This window comes from Rutidosis leptorrhynchoides, chromosome 5 (assembly GCF_046630445.1).
Source record: "Rutidosis leptorrhynchoides isolate AG116_Rl617_1_P2 chromosome 5, CSIRO_AGI_Rlap_v1, whole genome shotgun sequence".
Lineage (NCBI taxonomy): Eukaryota > Viridiplantae > Streptophyta > Magnoliopsida > Asterales > Asteraceae > Rutidosis > Rutidosis leptorrhynchoides.
This window is the reverse complement of record NC_092337.1, coordinates 337,101,385-337,122,236: the sequence shown is the minus strand read 5'-3', so window position 1 is coordinate 337,122,236 and position 20,852 is coordinate 337,101,385. Positions and strand designations below refer to the sequence as shown.

General features: G+C 35.3%; 2 protein-coding genes across 3 annotated transcripts; one reads left to right on the top strand and one right to left on the bottom strand.

Annotated features, from left to right (window-relative positions):
• Nucleotides 1-13,711: 13,711 nt before the first annotated feature.
• Nucleotides 13,712-14,257, bottom strand: LOC139849583 (uncharacterized). Its single transcript, XM_071839220.1, has one exon. It carries the CDS (start codon nucleotides 14,255-14,257, stop codon nucleotides 13,712-13,714), a length of 546 nt encoding a protein of 181 aa, XP_071695321.1.
• An 811-nt stretch (nucleotides 14,258-15,068) lies between these two features.
• LOC139848342 (putative potassium transporter 12) lies at nucleotides 15,069-20,506 on the top strand. Of its 2 annotated transcripts, XM_071838071.1 has the most exons (8): nucleotides 15,069-15,782; nucleotides 16,641-16,869; nucleotides 17,491-17,739; nucleotides 17,829-17,879; nucleotides 17,983-18,296; nucleotides 18,736-18,850; nucleotides 18,926-19,180; nucleotides 19,415-20,506. In XM_071838071.1, exons 1-8 carry the CDS (start codon nucleotides 15,480-15,482, stop codon nucleotides 20,410-20,412), a joined length of 2,514 nt encoding a protein of 837 aa, XP_071694172.1. In that variant the 5' UTR covers nucleotides 15,069-15,479; the 3' UTR covers nucleotides 20,413-20,506. The 2 variants fall into 2 exon arrangements, with proteins under 2 accessions (XP_071694172.1, XP_071694173.1); XM_071838072.1 differs by lacking the exons at nucleotides 15,069-15,782; nucleotides 16,641-16,869 and having other exon boundaries at nucleotides 17,491-17,524; nucleotides 17,683-17,739.
• Nucleotides 20,507-20,852: the final 346 nt, after the last annotated feature.

The window sequence follows — 20,852 nt, the reverse complement described above, 5'->3', positions numbered from 1 at the left end:
AAGATCCAATTTCCTTAAAGGATCTTAATTTTATAGTCATGTGGGACTGTAAACCACATCGTTACTACCATTGTTTATACCGCCGTAAAAAATCACTGATGTACAAAGTGTGAAGAATAAAGAAGTGATTCTAGTATATTTCAAGACTATATTGCTTGAGGACAAGCAACGCTCAAGTGTGGGAATATTTGATAATGCTAAAAACGAACATATATTTCATAGCATTATTCCTCAAGAAAGACAAGTTTTTAGTTGCAATTGTTCTATTTACAAGTGATATTCGTTTAAATAATAAAAGGTGAAGACAAAAGACAAATAAGACGAATTGAAGACGCAAACGACCAAAAAGCTCAAAAGCACAAAGTACAATCAAAGAGGTTCCAATTATTGATAAGAAACGTCTCAAAATTACAAGAGTACAAGACGCGAAACACAAAGTACAAGATATTAAATTGTACGCAAGGACGTTCAAAAATCCGGAACCGGGACCAGAGTCAACTCTCAACGCTCGACGCAACGGACTAAAAATTACAAGTCAACTATGCACATGAATATAATATAATATATAATTAATTCTTAAAATTAATATATATATTATATTATATTATATAAACCGTCGGCAAGCTAGGAGCTAAGCTTGTGTGAGATGGATTTCACAGCTCCGCACTCGCGGAGCTCTGAAGAGCAAAATCCACCGCACTCGCGGAGCCTAAAAAGTCAGAAATCCACCTTTAAAAGGCCGAGCATTCGGCCGAATTTTTTACATCTTTTTCACATTCATCATACGTAAACTTATATATATATATATATATATATATATATATATATATATATATATATATATATATATTTTAATTATAAATCCTAATAATAAGGGTATGTTAGCGCATATTGTAAGGGTGTAAGTCGAAATTCTGTCCGTGTAACGCTACGCTATTTTTAATCATTGTAAGTTATGTTCAACCTTTTTACATTAATGTCTCGTAGCTAAATTATTATTATGCTTATTTAAAACGAAGTAATCATGATGTTGGGCTAAAAATATTAAAATTGAGTAATTGGGCTTTGTACCATAATTGGGATTTGGACAAAAGAACGACACTTGTGGAAATTAGACTATGGGCTATTAATGGGTTTTATATTAACTAAACAATACCTTGTTAATTTAATATATAAACTTATAATTTGACGTATTTATATATAACCACATACGCTTGACTGGGTACGGTGGGCGGGATATCTATAAATACCAATAATTGTTCATTTTACCGGACACAGAACTGGATTAATAGTTAATAGACTTGCTGAAACAGGGGTGAATTACATTCAAGGGTAATTGGTGTAATTGTTAACAAAGTAGTAAAACCTTGTTTTACACGCAGTCGATAACCTGGTGTATTCATTAAACAAAGTATTAAAACCTTGTTACAATTCGAATCCCCAATTAGTTGGAATATTTGACTTCGGGTATAAGGATAATTTGACGAGGACACTCGCACTTTATATTTATGACTGATGGACTGTTATGGACAAAAACCAGAGGGACATATTAAATAATCCAGGACAAAGGACAATCAACCCATGGGCATAAAACTAAAATCAACACATCAAACATCATGATTACGGAAGTTTAAATAAGCATAATTCCTTTATTTTCATATTTAATTGCACTTCTAATTATTGCACTTTTATTTATCATTATTGTATTTAATTGCACTTTTAATTATCGTACTCTTTAATTATCGCAAGTTTATTTTATCGCACTTTTATTTATCGCAATTTCATTATTGTTATTTATTTTACGCTTTAAATTAAGTCTTTTATTTATTTAATATTTTACATTAGGTTTTAACTGCGACTAAAGTTTTAAAATCGACAAACCGGTCATTAAACGGTAAAAACCCCCCTTTATAATAATAATATTACTTATATATATTTGTATTTTTATAAATTAAAACTAATATAGCGTTAAGCTTTGTTAAAAAGATTCCCTGTGGAACGAACCGGACTTACTAAAAACTACACAACTGTACGATTAGGTACACTGCCTATAAGTGTTGTAGCAAGGTTTAGTTATATCCGTTCTATAAATAAATAAATATCTTGTGTAAAATTGTATCATATTTAATAGTTTTTCCTAGTAAAATATAACCTATTTCATATACACCTCTACGCACATCAACTTTCTACCATAAAGTGCTTCAAACGGCGCCATCTCAATGCTTGAATGATAGCTGTTGTTGTAGGAAAATTCTGCTAATGGTAGATGTCGATCCCAACTGTTTCCGAAATCAATAACACATGCTCGTAGCATGTCTTCAAGTGTTTGTATCGTCCTTTCGCTCTGCCCATCAGTTTGTGGATGATAGGCAGTACTCATGTCTAGACGAGTTCCTAATGCTTGCTGTAATGTCTGCCAGAATCTTGAAATAAATCTGCCATCCCTATCAGAGATAATAGAGATTGGTATTCCATGTATGGAGACGACTTCCTTCAAATACAGTCGTGCTAACTTCTCCATCTTGTCATCTTCTCTTATTGGCAGGAAGTGTGCTGACTTGGTGAGACGATCAACTATTACCCAAATAGTATCATAACCACTTGCAGTCCTTGGCAATTTAGTAATGAAATCCATGGTAATGTTTTCCCATTTCCATTCCGGGATTTCAGGTTGTTGTAGTAGACCTGATGGTTTCTGATGTTCAGCTTTGACCTTAGAACACATCAAACATTCTCCTACATATTTAGCAATATCGGCTTTCATACCTAGCCACCAAAAATGTTTCTTAAGATCCTTGTACATCTTCCCCGTTCCAGGATGTATTGAGTATCTGGTTTTATGAGCTTCTCTAAGTACCATTTCTCTCATATCTTCAAATTTTGGTACCCAAATTCTTTCAGCCCTATACCGGGTTTCGTCTTCCCGAATATTAAGATGCTTCTCCGATCCTTTAGGTATTTCATCCTTTAAATTTCCCTCTTTTAAAACTCCTTGTTGCGCCTCCTTTATTTGAGTAGTAAGGTTAGTGTGAATCATTATATTCATAGATTTTACTCGAATGGGTTCTCTGTCCTTTCTGCTCAAGGCATCGGCTACCACATTTGCCTTCCCCGGGTGGTAACGAATCTTAAAGTCGTAATCATTCAACAATTCAATCCACCTACGCTGCCTCATATTCAGTTGTTTCTGATTAAATATGTGTTGAAGACTTCTGTGGTCGGTATATATAATACTTTTGACCCCATATAAGTAGTGCCTCCAAGTCTTTAATGCAAAAACAACCGCGCCTAATTCCAAATCATGCGTCGTATAATTTTGCTCGTGAATCTTCAATTGTCTAGATGCATAAGCAATCACCTTCGTCCATTGCATTAATACACAACCGAGACCTTGCTTTGATGCGTCACAATAAATCACAAAATCATCATTCCCTTCAGGCAATGACAATATAGGTGCCGTAGTTAGCTTTTTCTTCAATAATTGAAACGCCTTCTCTTGTTCATCCTTCCATTCAAATTTCTTCCCTTTATGCGTTAATGCAGTCAAGGGTTTTGCTATTTTGGAGAAATCTTGGATGAATCTTCTGTAGTAACCAGCCAATCCTAAAAATTGATGTATATGCTTCGGAGTTTTTGGGGTTTCTCACTTTTCAACGGTTTCGATCTTTGCCGGGTCCACCTGGATACCTTCTTTGTTCACTATGTGACCGAGGAATTGAACTTCTTCCAACCAAAATGCACACTTTGAAAATTTAGCGTACAGTTTTTCTTTCCTCAATACTTCTAGCACTTTTCTCAAATGTTCTTCGTGCTCTTGATCATTCTTTGAGTAAATAAGTATGTCATCGATGAAAACAATGACAAACTTGTCAAGATATGGCCTACACACTCGGTTCATAAGGTCCATGAACACAGCTGGTGCGTTAGTCAATCCAAACGGCATAAGCATAAACTCATAATGACCATAACGCGTCCTAAAAGTAGTTTTTGGAATATCATCCTCCTTTACTCGCATTTGATGATATCCAGAACGTAAATTGATCTTCGAATAAACCGACGAACCTTGTAGTTGATCAAATAAGTCGTCAATTCTCGGCAGTGGATAACGGTTTTTGATGGTAAGTTTGTTCAACTCTCTGTAGTCAATACACAACCTAAATGTACCATCCTTCTTCTTGACAAACAAAACAGGAGCTCCCCATGGTGATGTGCTTGGTCGAATAAAATCACGTTTTAATAGTTCTTGCAGTTGGCTTTGCAGTTCTTTCATCTCGCTGGGTGCGAGTCTATAAGGAGCACGAGCTATTGGTGCAGCTCCTGGTACAAGATCTATTTGAAATTCAACAGATCGATGTGGAGGTAGTCCCGGTAATTCTTTCGGAAATACATCGGGAAATTCTTTTGTGACGGGAAGATCATTGATGCTCTTTTCTTCAGTTTGTACTTTCTCGATGTGTGCTAGAACAGCATAGCAACCTTTTCTTATTAGTTTTTGTGCCTTCAAATTACTAATAAGATGTAGTTTCGTGTTGCCCTTTTCTCCGTACACCATTAAGGGTTCTCCTTCTTCTCGTACACTGCGAATTGCATTTTTATAACATACGATCTCTGCTTTCACCTTCTTCAGCCAGTCCATGCCAACTATTAGATCAAAACTCCCTAACTCTACTGGTATCAAATCAATCTTAAATATTTCGCTACCCAGTTTAATTTCTTGATTCCGGCATATATAATCTGCTGAAATTAATTTATCGTTTGCTAATTCGAGTAAAAATTTACTATCCAACGGCATCAATGGACAACTTAATTTAGCACAAAAATCTCTACTCATATAGCTTCTATCCGCACCCGAATCAAATAAAACGTAAGCAGATTTATTGTCAATAAGAAACGTACCCGTAACAAGCTCCGGGTCTTCCTGTGCCTCTGCCGCATTAATATTGAAAACTCTTCCACGGCCTTGTCCATTCGTGTTCTCCTGGTTCGGGAAATTTCTAATAATGTGGCCCGGTTTTCCACATTTATAACAAACTACATTGGCATAACTTGCTCCGACACTACTTGCTCCGCCATTACTCGTTCCGGCACCATTTGTTCCTTTCGTTCTGTTAACCCCTGGTCCGTAGACTTCATACTTCGCCGCGATATGACCATTTCTTTTACACTTGTTGCAAAATTTGGTGCAGAACCCCGAGTGATACTTTTCACACCTTTGGCATAGCTGCTTCTGATTGTTGTTGTTGTTGCGGTTGTTATTGTTGTTGGGATGATTGTTGTAGTTGCTGTTGTTGTTGTTGTTATTGTTGTTGGGCCATTTGTTGTAGTTGCGATTGATGTTGCGATTGTTGGGATAGTTGTTGCGATTATTGTTGTAATTGCTGTTGTTGTTGTATTGGTGATTCTTATCACCGTTTTCCTCCCACTTTCTTTTGACTTGCTTCACATTGCCTCTTCAGCCGCCTGTTCTTTAATTCTTTCCTCAATCTGGTTCACTAGTTTGTGAGCCATTCTACATGCCTGTTGTATGGAGGCGGGCTCGTGTGAACTTATATCTTCTTGGATTCTTTCCGGTAATCCTTTCACAAACACGTCGATCTTCTCTTCCTCATCTTCGAACGCTCTCAGACACAATAGGCATAATTCTGTGAATCGTCTTTCGTACATGGTAATATCAAATCCTTGGGTTCGTAACCCTCTAAGTTCTATCTTGAGCTTATTGACCTCGGTTCTGGGACGGTACTTCTCATTCATCAAGTGCTTGAATGCTGACCACGGTAGTGCGTAAGCATCATCTTGTCCCACTTGCTCTAGATAGGTATTCCACCATGTTAACGCAGTACCTGTGAAGGTATGCGTAGCGTACTTCACTTTGTCCTCTTCAGTACACTTACTTATGGCAAACACTGATTCGACCTTCTCGGTCCACCGTTTCAATCCGATCGGTCCTTCAGTTCCATCAAATTCCAAAGGCTTGCAGGCAGTGAATTCTTTGTAGGTGCATCCTACACGATTTCTTGCGCCGTTAGCTGCATTGCTAGATTCGGAGTTATTGTTGGTATGTAGCGCAGGCTGTACTGCGGTTATGTTTGCAGCAAGAAAGGTACGAAATTCCTCTTCGCTCATATTCATGGTTTGTCGAGTAGTCGGTGCCATTTCCTTTAAATAGTTAAATGAAACAAGTTAATCATACAGAATATTAAGAGTAGTCAATAGTATCTCGTAGCATAATATGAACTTATTTATAAAAGCTTTTTCTTCATATTAGCGTTTTATAAGTTTAAATTCGGGTAGTACCTACCCGTTAAGTTCATACTTAGTAGCTAATATACAATTAAACTACTACAATTCTATATGAAAAACTGATTATAATAATATTTCGCGTTCAAACTTTTTCACAATAATTTACAAACTTACAATACCGCTTATTTTACATATAACATGAAATATAGCATACAATAACTTTGATACAAGATAGTTGTGAAGATAATTCTAGCTAGTACACAAGTCGTTCAGCAAAGGCAATAAAGACATGTAATTCATACGTCCAGAAACAAGTCATGCATTCTGGTTTTACTAGGACTACTTCCCATCCTTGGTCTTGTGGAACATTACCGTTATGGCCGTTGATAAGACATCGTGTTGTAACGTCGTCAAAGGGACGAGGGTTACGTAATGTCCAACAGTCCCATAACAATCTAAAAACCTTGTTTCTCACCCCAACTACTGAGTCCATCACTTGTGGGAACGTTTTGTTTAATAGTTGTAGCCCGATGTTCTTGTTCTCACTTTGGTGAGAAGCGAAAATTACTAACCCGTAAGCATAACATGCTTCTTTATGTTGCATGTTAGCCGCTTTTTCTAAATCACGAAGTCCTATATTCGGATATATTGAGTCAAAATAATTTCTTAACCCGTTGCGTAAAATAGCATTTGGGTTCCCCGCAATATATGCGTCAAGGTAAACACATCGTAACTTATGGATTTCCCAATGTGATATCCCCCATCTTTCGAACGAAAGCCTTTTATAAACCAAGGCATTCTTGGAACGAAAGCCTTTTTAAATAGTTGTGCCGAAGAATTCTGACCGACTCTAGACAAGATTTCATCAATCATGTCTCCGGGTATGTCTCTTAAAATATTGGGTTGTCTATCCATTTTGTGTTTTTATACTGTAAAATAGACAAGAGTTAGATTCATAAAAAAAATACTTATTAATACAAGCAATTTTTACATATATCATAAAGCATAACTACACTATATTACATATATTACACCACACGAATACAACTATCTTATTCCGACTCGCTCGTTTCTGCTTCTTCGTTTTTGGTTCATTTTGCCAAGTTTCTAGGGATATATGATGTTCCCCTAATACGAGCCGTCGTTTTCCACATTGGTTTAGAAAAACCTGGTGGTTTAGAGGTTCCCGGGTTATTGTCACAACTTAAGAAATACGGGTGTTGACGATACATATAAAGTTCATCGGGTTTGGAATCAAATTTCTCTATTTTTATGCCCTTTCCCTTATTGTTCTCTTTTGCCTTATTAAATTGTGTTGGGGTAATTTCTATAACATCATCGGAATCCTTGTCGGGATCCGATTCATCGGAGAATTGGTAATCCTCCCAATACTTTGCTTCCTTGACGGAAACACCATTGACTATAATTAACTTTGGTCGGTTGGTTGAGGATTTTCTTCTACTTAACCGTTTTATTATTTCCCCCACTGGTTCTATTTCTTCTTCCGATTCCGATTCTTCTTCCGGTTCCGATTCTTCTTCCGGTTCCGACTCTTCTTCCGGTACCTCTTCGGGAACTTGTGAATCAGTCCACGAATCATTCCAATTTACATTTGACTCTTCATTATTATTAGGTGAGTCAATGGAACTTGTTCTAGAGGTAGACATCTATCACATAATATCAAACACGTTAAGAGATTAATATATCACATAATATTCACATGTTAAAAATATATAGTTTCCAACAAAATTTGTTAAGCAATCATTTTTCAAGTAAACACGGTCGAAGTCCAGACTCACTAATGCATCCTAACAAACTCGATAAGACACACTAATGCAAAATTCTGGTTCTCTAAGACCAATGCTCGGATACCAACTGAAATGTCCCGTTCATATTGATTATAAACGTTCCATATTAATTGATTTCGTTGCGAGGTTTTGACCTCTATATGAGACTTTTTCAAAGACTGCATTCATTTTTAAAATAACCATAACCTTTATTTTATCAATAAAGATTTCAAAAGCATTACGTAGATTATCAAATAATGATAATCTAAAATATACTGTTTACACACGACCATTACATAATGGTTTACAATAGAAATATATTATATCGACATATGTTTCTTGAATGCAGTTTTTACATAATATCATACAAACATGGACTCCAAATCTTATCCTTATTTTAGTATGCAATAGCGGAAGCTCTTAATATTCACCTGAGAATAAACATGCTTTAAACATCAACAAAAATGTTGGTGAGTTACAGGTTTAACCTATATATATCAAATCCTAACAATAGACCACAAGATTTCATATTTCAATATACATCCCATATATAGAGATAAAAATCATTCATATGGTGAACACCTGGTAACCGACATTAACAAGATGCATATATAAGAATATCCCCATCATTCTGAGACACCCTTCGGATATGATATAAATTTCGAAGTACTAAAGCATCCGGTACTTTGGATGGGGTCTGTTAGGCCCAATAGATCTATCTTTAGGATTCGCGTCAATTAGGGTGTCTGTTCCCTAATTCTTAGATTACCAGACTTAATAAAAAGGGGCATATTTGATTTCGATAATTCAACCATAGAATGTAGTTTCACGTACTTGTGTCTATTTTGTAAATCATTTATAAAACCTGCATGTATTCTCATCTCAAAAATATTAGATTTTAAAAGTGGGACTATAACTCACTTTCACAGATTTTTACTTCGTCGGAAAGTAAGACTTGGCCACTGGTCGATTCACGAACCTATAACAAATATGTACATATATATCAAAGTATATTCAAAATATATTTACAACACTTTTAATACATTTTGATGTTTTAAGTTTATTAAGTCAGCTGTCCTCGTTAGTAACATACAACTAGTTGTCCAACGTTAGATGTACAGAAAAAAATTGATATATATTATCTTGAATCAATCCACGACCCAGTGTATACACGTCTCAGGCTAGATCACAACTCAAAGTATATATATTTTTGAAATCAACCTCAACCATGTATAGCTAACTCCCACATTACTGCATATAGAGTGTCTATGGTTGTTCCAAATAATATATACACATGGGTCGATATGATATGTCAAAACATTTGCATACGTGTCTATGGTGTCCCAAGATTACATAATATATTAGAATACATGTATAATACAATATAAGTTAGCTAGGATATGATTAATATAGAGTTGTTACCAATTTTCACGTTGCTACAACAAGAAAAATTATCCAATCTTGTTTTACCCATAACTTCTTCATTTTAAATCCGTTTTGAGTGAATCAAATTGCTATGGTTTCATATTGAACTCTATTTTATGAATCTAAACAGAAAAAGTATAGGTTTATAGTCGGAAATATAAGTTACAAGTCGTTTTTGTAAAGGTAGTCATTTCAGTCGAAAGAACGACGTCTAGATGACCATTTTAGAAAACATACTTCCACTTTGAGTTTAACCATGATTCTTGGATATAGTTTCATGTTCATAAGAAAAATAATTTTCCCAGAAGAAAAACTTTTAAATCAAAGTTTATCGTAGTTTTTAATTAACTAACCCAAAACAGCCCGTGGTGTTACTACGACGGCGTATGTCCGGTTTTACAGTGTTCTTCGTGTTTCCAGGTTTTAAATCATTAAGTTAGCATATAATATAGATATAGAACATGTGTTTAGTTGATTTTAAAAGTCAAGTTAGAAGGATTAACTTTTGTTTGCGAACAAGTTTAGAATTAACTAAACTATGTTCTAGTGATTACAAGTTTAAACCTTCGAATAAGATAGCTTTATATGTATGAATCGAATGATGTTATGAACATCATTACTACCTCAAGTTTTCTGGATAAAGCTACTGGAAATGAGAAAAATGGATCTAGCTTCAAAGGATCCTTGGATGGCTTGAAAGTTCTTGAAGCATAATCATGACACGAAAACAAGTTCAAGTAAGATTTCCACTCGAAATAAGATTGTTATAGTTATAGAAATTAAATCAAAGTTTGAATATGAGTATTATCTTGTATTAGAAAGATATCTTACTGTAAATAATAAAGATTTCTTGAGATTGGATGATCACCCTACAAGATTGAAAGTAAGCTAGCAAACTTGGAAGTATTCTTGATTTTATGAAACTAGAACTTGTAGAATTTATGAAGAACACTTAGAACTTGAAGATAGAACTTGAGAGAGATCAATTAGATGAAGAAAATTGAAGAATGAAAGTGTTTGTAGGTGTTTTTGGTCATTGGTGTATGGATTAGATATAAAGGATATGTAATTTTGTTTTCATGTAAATAAGTCATGAATGATTACTCATATTTTTGTAATTTTATGAGATATTTCATGCTAGTTGCCAAATGATGGTTCCCACATGTGTTAGGTGACTCACTTGGGCTGCTAAGAGCTGATCATTGGAGTGTATATACCAATAGTACATACATCTAAAAGCTGTGTATTGTACGAGTACGAATACGGGTGCATACGAGTAGAATTGTTGATGAAACTGAACGAGGATGTAATTGTAAGCATTTTTGTTAAGTAGAAGTATTTTGATAAGTGTCTTGAAGTCTTTCAAATGTGTATGAATACATATTAAAACACTACATGTATATACATTTTAACTGAGTCGTTAAGTCATCGTTAGTCGTTACATGTAAGTGTTGTTTTGAAACCTTTAGGTTAACGATCTTGTTAAATGTTGTTAACCCAATGTCTATAATATCAAATGAGATTTTAAATTATTATATTATCATGATAATATGATGTATGAATATCTCTTAATATGATATATATATATACATTAAATGTCGTTACAACGATAATCGTTACATATATGTCTCGTTTCAAAATCATTAAGTTAGTAGTCTTGCTTTTACATATGTAGTTCATTGTTAATATACTTAATGATATGTTTACTTATCATAATATCATGTTAACTATATATATATATATATATATATATATATATATATATATATATATATATATATATATATATATATCCATATATATGTCATCATATAGTTTTTACAAGTTTTAACGTTCGTGAATCACCGGTCAACTTGAGTGGTCAATTGTCTATATGAAACCTATTTCAATTAATCAAGTCTTAACAAGTTTGATTGCTTAACATGTTGGAAACACTTAATCATGTAAATAACAATTTCATTTAATATATATATAAACATGGAAAAGTTCGAGTCACTACAAATAATAACTAACCTAGGGTTTCAAAATGTTAATTGGGGTTTATGAGTCTTAACTGGTTAGTTAATTACTAGCACACCTAGATATTAAGTAAATGGGTATTATTTGGGTTAGTGGATGACCCGAAATGGGTGTGTTAACCTTAAAATGGTCAAATGGGTAATGATTGACCTAGTTGGGAAAGATGGGTATGAAATACCCCAATTATGTGTTAGTTAGTGTTGTTGGACCTTAATCACTAGCTTTTAGTGGTTATTGATGGTATTGACCTTAAATGGACGGTTTTGGCATAAATGGATCATTTAATGCATTTAAGTCATTAAATGCACAAGAGTGTATTGTTGGTGTTTAGTCCAACTAGTTTGTGTGTTGATTGAGTACTTAATGTATTAGGTACTTTGCTTTGAAGCTTGCAGAAGTATAAAACTGTCACCGAAATGTTAAGGTGAGTGGAATAATTATATATGTATGTATATGATTTATTTGCTTGTGGGGTATGGATTTAAAGTTCGATGTTGACGATGCCATACCACTATTTGTTTGTTGGTTGAGGGTTTAAAGTTCGATGTTGACGATACCTCATATGTATGGAATTAAAGTTCGATGTTGATGAAGCCATACCACTATTGTAGTGATGTTTGATGAGGGTTTAAAGTTCGATGTTGATGATACCTCATATGTGGATTTAAAGTTCGATGTTGACGATACCACATTAATTGGGACGGATGGAATTTAAGTTTGATGTTGACGATACCATTCGTAGGGCTAGCCTTGGGAATTGAATACTAATGGATGTTGTGAACATCAATGTTGTGTTTTGTGGTGTAGCATAATATATTGCTTGTGTTTTATGCTATTGCTATACTAGCTTGTGTATTGGAGATTTAGCGTTATACGTTATGATGGTATACTAATTATATTGCTAGTATGTATGCGGAAATGTTGTAGGTGATTGCAAGTAAGTAAGTTATATATGTATATGTATAATTATTGCATTCACTAAGCGTTTTGCTTACCCTCTCATTGTTTACCTTTTTATAGGCTCCGGTGTGGACAAGGGTAAGGGCGTTCGTTTGGATTAGTGATCCCGCTTGTTTTTGATAGGAGACGTTTTTTGGAAGTTCGACCAAGTTATGGGTAGTTTAACCCCAAACACCATGCTCGAATTGTCGTTTGAAAATTAAACTTTTGTGGTCGAAACTTATATTTGTACGAAACTCGTAATTTGAGACGATGTGGGCTCGGTGACGTAAAACTAGTTTTATTATTAGTTTTATTATTGAAACGTGTTAGTTTTAACTATATTAATGTGTTGTAGAAAGCGTTTCGTCTGAAAGTGTCGGGAAGTGGGAGATCATTAAATGAAAATTTGCAAAACCGGACAGAAGCTGAAACTGTATGTGCGCGCCGCGCACCAAGTGGTCTGCGCGCCGCGCACCCTTGCTGTGTAAAAAAAAAATTGTGGTCTGTTTTCGGTTGGTTAACGGGTTGGGTTGTTACATCTTGGTTGTGTGGATTTCTTGTGGGATCATGTCGTATGCGATAATTTGGTGGAAGATTATGTATGTGTTCTACAAGCATATGTTTTAGTAGTTGATGAATGCCCCCATCTCTTATTTCCGTGTCCACTCGCATATGCGCTTCAACCCTTTCTTGGAATGATCTCGGTGCTCGTCGAACCGGACGATAATTCTCCTCGAGTCCACAAAATGCACGGCCGTTGTCCTCGGTTATCATATTATTTAATATCACACATGATAACAAAATCCTTCTAATTTTGCGGATATAATACGGTCGTGCAGGACGTTGAACAATTTGCCATCCGCCTTGTAGTATTCCAAATGCTTGTTCAATATCTTTTCTTGCCGATTCTTGATACCTTTTGAATTTTTTTTGTTTCGGGTCTATCGAATTTTTGAACGACTTAACTATTGTAGACCATTCAGGGTAAATTTCATCCGCCAAATTATAACCCTTAGCAAACGTACATCCGTTAACCGTATACGTACATGGCGGTGCTTCACCGGCTAATAACTCACTAAACAAATCGGATTGATTTAGTACGTTGATATCATTATTTGATCCGGCAGTTCCAAAAAACGCGTGCCAAAACCATCCATCGTACGATGCTACCCCTTCAAGCATGTTGACGGGTAACCATGGTCACCTCGTGTATAATGACCCTTCCAACGTGCCGGACAATTTCTCCATCTCCAATGATTACAATCAATACTTCCTAACATCCCCGAAAAACCATGTATTTAAGCATGTTTAGTGGTCAAACGTTGCACATCTTGTGCAGTTGGTCTTCTCAAATATTCGGGACCGTACAAGTGGAAAATACATTTGCAAAAATTGTTTAAACAATCATATGAGGTTTGTTCACCCATATGCAAATACTCATCAAAAACATCGGCCGAAGCGGCATAAGCTAGTTGACGTATGGCGGATGTTACTTTTTGAACAATATTAAAACCAAATAATCCGGTAGCATCACGTTTTTGAATAAAATAAGTAAAATATTTAGGAACCGGAGTTTGAGAAAAGTTCAATATACCTTGACATATACGAAGAAATAGAGGTTTGCTCATTCGAAAACGATTACGAAAATAATCGTCCGGAAATGTGGGAGTGTCGGAGAAATAATCATTCCATAAAGACAATGCACGACCCTGACGATCTCTATGTAAATATCTTCTAGGTGCCCATGGTATTTGTTCTACTTCTTCGTTATCACTTAATTCATCTAGCGCGTCAATTAGTTCGAGTGCTCGATTCGTAGTCGTATTTGTGATCGATAATACCATATTTACGTCGGGATCAGGATTGGAACTTATATTGTTTATTTGAGTATAAAAATGATGAAATGGGTAGAAAATATGAAATGAGAGTGTATGTTTGTGTATGTAAAAATAATAAGGTTTGGTGTGTGTATATATAGTGCAAAAAAGAAAAAGAAAAAAAAACAAAAAAAATGAAATGTAGCCGTTAACTAGCCGTTGCCCATTAAATTCAATTTTTTTTTCTTTTTGGTTTTTCAAACGGTAACTTGCGTCCACAAATATGCTGAAAAAGGACCAAAACGAGGACTGGCTGGGCGATGGGCTGGGCGCGACCTGGGCGGCCTCCGTACCATCGGCGCCCAGGCAGGGCGGCTGTGGGCGGGTTGTCTGGGCGGACCATTGGGACTACTCTTAGTATTGTACTATATATCAATATCAATGGTTACGAAATGGACCAATCCTGTAACTGAGTCACAAATGCTTTGCAACTCGAGGTTGATGATGAAGTTACAGTTACATTCCTGTTTCCAACGAGTCTAAACACCAATCATTGTCGTGGACCCAAAGTAACATGATGTTAATATGTTATCCTTCCCCACTCTCCCCAATACTTACCATCACATGTGAGTTGTGACAACAAAATTTAGGAAACTACCACACATACGCCAATCTGTATATCTATCGTAGTATAGCATACATACAACACATATGTCTCTATCACTCTCCCTCAGTTTCATTTATTATTTTCCTATGTAATAACATCCAATAATTCAACACTTCCCTTTCAAATAAGCTGTTTTTAAGATATTATTCAAATTGATTGTCTTAAGTTTTATGGTTTCTTAATGAATTGTTTCAAGTTATCAAAGGTTGATACTTGAACAAAGCTTGGGGCTTTTTTTTATGTATATAAATATAATATAATTTCGAGATTGTAAAAGTGGGGTGCTTTGTTTTTGGGCTTTAACTGAATTAAATTCAAGATTCCAAAGTTGTTTCTTTGATTTTAAGTGAAAATAGTTATTTCATTGAGAAGGGTATGAGTCAATAGTTTCAATATCATCAAAGTTTGGTGCTTTTTCCTTAAATAGGCTCAACTTTGTCTAGTAAGTGTATTGGGTACCTTATTAGTGAATGGGTGTTAAAAAAGCTTCCCAAAAGTAAGTGATTTGATTATAATTGTTTCAAGAATTCAAGAAATTATAGAATTAAGTGAGAATTTTGGAGTGTTTTGAAGAAAGTAGTGATGGAAGAAGATGGAATAGAAGAGATTAGTAGTAGTATTAGTGGTAGGTTATTAAGAAGAAGAAATACAGGTGGTGGTGGTGGTAGTGATTCAGGGTCAAGGTGGGTTGATGGTAGTGAAGTGGATTCAGAAACACCACCATGGTCATTGGTTGATGATAATGATAATGAAGGTGAAAATAATACAGGTGGTGGGTATGGGTATGGATCTAATAGAAGGAGGTTGATTAAGAAGCCTAAAAGAGTTGATTCTTTTGATGTTGAATCCATGGCATTCTCTGGCTCCCATGCCCACCATAACAAGGTTACCTCATTCATCAACACACAATTATTAAATCTATCTATTATTTAATGGATTTTTCTAACAACAACCCTAAGGTGCATATAGATTTTGTACATATCGGTTATATCTCTAGTCTGAAGTGACGGTTATTGAAATGTACAAGATTTTTGTGCATCTGGATAGTCCTCGTTAGAAAAATCCTTTATGAATTAGTAACTATTTGTATGTGTTTGCATTTGTTGGTTTACTCAACTATGGAATAACAAGATATTATATATTATGATCAAGACTGTCTGTAACATTGATAACAAAATAGTTAAAATGCATTTAGAAAGATCCTCTGCTCATATATAATCTTAAGCTGTAATAATCATTTTTTAGTTTAAACAAACACTAACATTAAGGGTCTGTTCCAGAGTTATTTCATAAGAGAAATGAAATGAGATGAAAGGAAATGAAGGTGAGGGAACTTGAATCCTTCCAATTTGGAAGGAAGTGTTTGATGGAAAATTACATTGAAATCAACCATCTATTTCCTTCCCTTTCCTCCCTATCAAAACTCAGGAACACCCTTTCATTTTAAAACTATCTTCCTTCCCTTTCATTTCTTTCTAGATTAACACTCTGGAACAGAGCCTTAAGTTGATTATCTAATGTCTCGTGGCAAAATAAAAATAAAATAAGTATTGTAAGTTGCTAAGTTGAGAAACTGTAAATTCATATTAGCCAAAGAGTCAAACATTTGCTTATCTGACTATGGGAACCTCAAATTGAAATGAACATTATGATTATTGTCATATCCTTGTATTGAGTTTCCTTAAAATTCTGATTTATATTCATATGTTTAAATATGTTCTGATTAATTGTTTAATAATGTAGGAAGTCTCGATATGGCAGACTCTTGGATTGGCTTTTCAGACACTAGGAGTCGTCTATGGTGATATGGGAACAAGTCCTTTGTACGTATTTACAGACGTTTTCAGCAAGGTCCAAATTGAGTCTAATATTGATGTCTTGGGAGCTTTATCACTTGTTATATACACGATTGCTCTAGTGCCTTTAGCAAAGTACGTTTTTATAGTACTAAAAGCAAACGACAATGGTGAAGGTAAGAATTCTGCAATCGTCGGCTCATTTTCCAAATACTATACGTGCATTACTGGTTTAACAAACTGCCTTTAAAGTTCAAAACTTATACGTGTTCTTTAACTTTTCAAGAACGGCACGCGATGAGTTTGCTATATAGATAATAAAATAGAATTTCAATTAATTTATTTTCTAAATGTGTAAATTATATTAACAACAAAAATCCAATGTTTGACCCGTTAAGACTAAGACTATACTACGTATCATTTTTGCTGATGTTGCAGCAGTTCATGCTTACTGGTCAAACATATTATATATTTTACTTCAAAAATGGTCATATTAGCTCTTTCATATCTCAGGATTAGCATGATGCCTGCATGGAATTTTTAATAGATTCATCTATGCCTGGAAAACGGGTCGGGTTGGGTCATTGATTAATTGGGTTTGGGTTGAAATGGGTCAGTTTTGTAAATGGGTCAAATGGGTTGGGTAAAGACCCAAATCATTCATCCCATAAACTTGCGAGTTAAATCTACTATAGTAGAAAGAATGACAGTTATGGTGAATCCGAAAAACTTGGTTTGACCTAAAAAGTCAAAGTTTTTTTTTTTTTTTTTCTGCTGATACATAACTAAACTTGCAGGAGGAACTTTTGCACTGTATTCATTAATCAGCAGGTACGCAAAAGTTAATCTTTTACCGAATCGTCAACAAGCTGACGAACGTATCTCAAGTTATAGACTAAAGTTACCTACTCCAGAACTCGAACGGGCTTTAAAAATTAAAGAAAAATTAGAACATAATTCATTTTATAAAACTCTTCTTTTACTACTAGTTCTAATGGGAACTTCAATGATCATCGGGGACGGTATTCTAACACCGGCTATATCTGGTACGTGTTTGACTTAACCGATCCTGTTTTCTGATTTTTTGATAATTCGAAGGTCAAATAATATATGTTGACTTTTTGACTGATTACAGTCATGTCTGCTGTGAGTGGTCTGGAAGGCAAAATACAAGGATTTGGTACAGGTATGTGACCTGGTAGTGAGTTGACTTTTGACTTTTCTTGTGACAATGTATGTTGACTTTTTGACTAGGTTTTTTTTTTTTTTTTTTTTTTTTTTTTTGACAGGCGCGTTAGTCGGTGTATCGGTTGTTATTCTTGTTGGGTTGTTTGGCATACAGAGGTTTGGGACGAGTAAAGTTGGATTGACGTTTGCTCCGTGTCTTGCTTTGTGGTTTTTTAGCCTTGGCTCTATTGGATTATACAATCTTATTAAATATGATGTATCGGTTGTAAAGGCGATTAATCCTCTGTATATATATTTGTTCTTCAAAAAGAACTCGTTTAAGGCGTGGTCGTCTCTTGGTGGTTGTGTTTTATGCATTACAGGAGCGGAAGCTATGTTCGCTGATTTAGGCCATTTCTCTGTACCATCCATACAGGTTGCTCTTTGTTTCCATAGCAGTAATGGGTCAAAGGGTGGGCTGGGTAACGAATCAAAGTGGGTAACGGGTCAAAGGGGGTAAATTTACTACAGTATGTGAATATAGGGTCAGGTGGACCCAACCCTCTATACTTTGTCCATTTTACTGAGTTTACGTATAATTAATAGTTAAAATTTGATTAAGACAACATTAGTTAACGCTAATCTAGTTTTTGGAATTACGATTTATACATTTATATGCACTTTAAGTGCAGTTTGGATTGGATTATTTGCAACCCGTTTCCATACTAACCATGTTTCAAGTATATAACCCCAAAAAAACTGTTTATAATATATGGGTCATAGTAGCCACCTCCAAGTAGTTATATACAATATCAGTAATTGAAAATAGTTGCACTTTTAAGGAAACTAATTACGATCGTATCTTCATGTTCTAGATTGCTTTCTCGTTAGTGGTTTTTCCATGCCTTCTCTTGGCTTACATGGGTCAAGCTGCGTATCTTTTGCAACACCCCAGTTCTGCAGATAGAATATTCTATGATTCTATTCCCGGTAACGTTTTTTGGTTATATCTATGAATTTTTAAAAACCTTCTTAATGACTAATGAATCTAGATTTTGTAAACAGATGGACTTTTTTGGCCCGTTTTCGTAATAGCAACACTTGCAGCAGTAATTGCTAGTCAAGCTATGATATCTGCTTCATTTTCATGCATTAAACAATCCATGGCTCTCGGTTGCTTCCCGAGGTTAAAAGTTATTCACACGTCAAGAAAATTCATGGGTCAAATCTACATTCCGGTCATCAACTGGTTTCTAATGATCATGTGTGTTCTCGTTGTCGCTACGTTTCAAAGCACAACCGATATAGCCAATGCATATGGTTCGTTTTCTTCTAAATCTACATCATAACTAATGAACAGTGGTTCACCACCAAAATTTATACATACACCACTAAAATTGTTTTAGAGGGTTGTACAGTACAACATTATAATGCACCAAAATTTATCCATACACCTGCTTTAGAGGGTTGTACAGTACAACATTATAATGCGGATAATTGTTTGTGGTGTACGGATCATCACCTACTGCCTGATAATATTTATCGTTTGTGCAGGTATAGCTGAAGTCGGCGTGATGATGGTAAGCACGGCGTTAGTGACTCTCGTTATGCTTCTAATTTGGCAAACGAACCTATTTTTAGCATTATGTTTTCTTATCATCTTCGGATCAATCGAACTTCTATACATGTCGGCCGTTTTGTCCAAAATCACCGAGGGAGGTTGGCTTCCGCTTGCATTCGCTTCCTTCTTCCTTTGTGTCATGTACATTTGGAACTATGGTAGCGTACTAAAATACCAAAGCGAAGTACGTGATAAAATCTCAATGGACTTCATGAACGAACTCGGGTCAACCCTAGGAACCGTACGAGTTCCCGGAATCGGGCTTTTATACAACGAACTAGTTCACGGTGTACCCTCAGTTCTCGGCCAATTCCTACTCGATCTCCCCGCTATACACTCAACGCTCGTTTTTGTCTGTATAAAATACGTTCCAGTCCCCGTAGTTACGCAAGAAGAACGTTTTCTTTTCAGACGAATTTGCCCGAAAGACTACCATATGTTCCAATGTGTAGCACGATACGGGTATAAAGACGTTCGTAAGGAAGATCATCATGCTTTCGAGAAACTTCTCGTTGAAAGCCTCGAAAAGTTTATGAGAAAAGAAGCGCAAGATCTCGCGTTAGAAACCGAGATAAATGATGCTGATTTTGAGTGTGTTTCGGTTGGTCAAAGAATCTATTCGGGTGAACTTAGTGTGCCGTTGATACAACCCGAGAGTGAACCGGTGCTTCCGTCGAGTGTTATGGGTCCCATTGATGATGATCCGAGCTTGGAATACGAGCTTTCGGCTCTTAAAGAAGCTACGGAATCTGGGTTCACTTATTTACTTGGACATGGTGATGTCAAAGCAAGAAAGGACTCATTTTTCTTTAAGAAACTTGTGATTAATTACTTCTATTCATTTTTAAGGAATAATTGTAGGGGTGGTGCAGCAACAATGAGGGTCCCACATATGAACATCATACAAGTTGGGATGACTTATAGGGTATGATTGAGAGTCTGATGCTTTTGATGCCTGAACAATTGATCATCATATTTTTCTGTATTGTTTCTTTTATTTATCGTGTAAGTGTTTTTAAGCTCGATATTTGAAGAGTGACAGTTTTATTGATTTGGGTCTTGTAAGTGAAACATAAGCCCTTAGATATAATAATAAAATTAGTTACTCCTATTAGTTATAAGAAAACAGTTTTAATGATTATGTATGTATTTTATAAACTAGCTTAATATTAGCGAATTGCGGGATTAAAAAGTAAATTCACAAGATCAATATTATTAAATTAGGCTAGTGTATAGAGACTTTAAAAAGAGAGAAGCAAACTAAAAATGGGCAAAATTGGACCAGATTGAAGAATAGTATGGTGAGATCAACGCAGTTTAATAAGACCACAGACTGTCCTTGTAAAAATATTACATATGAACTAATCTATA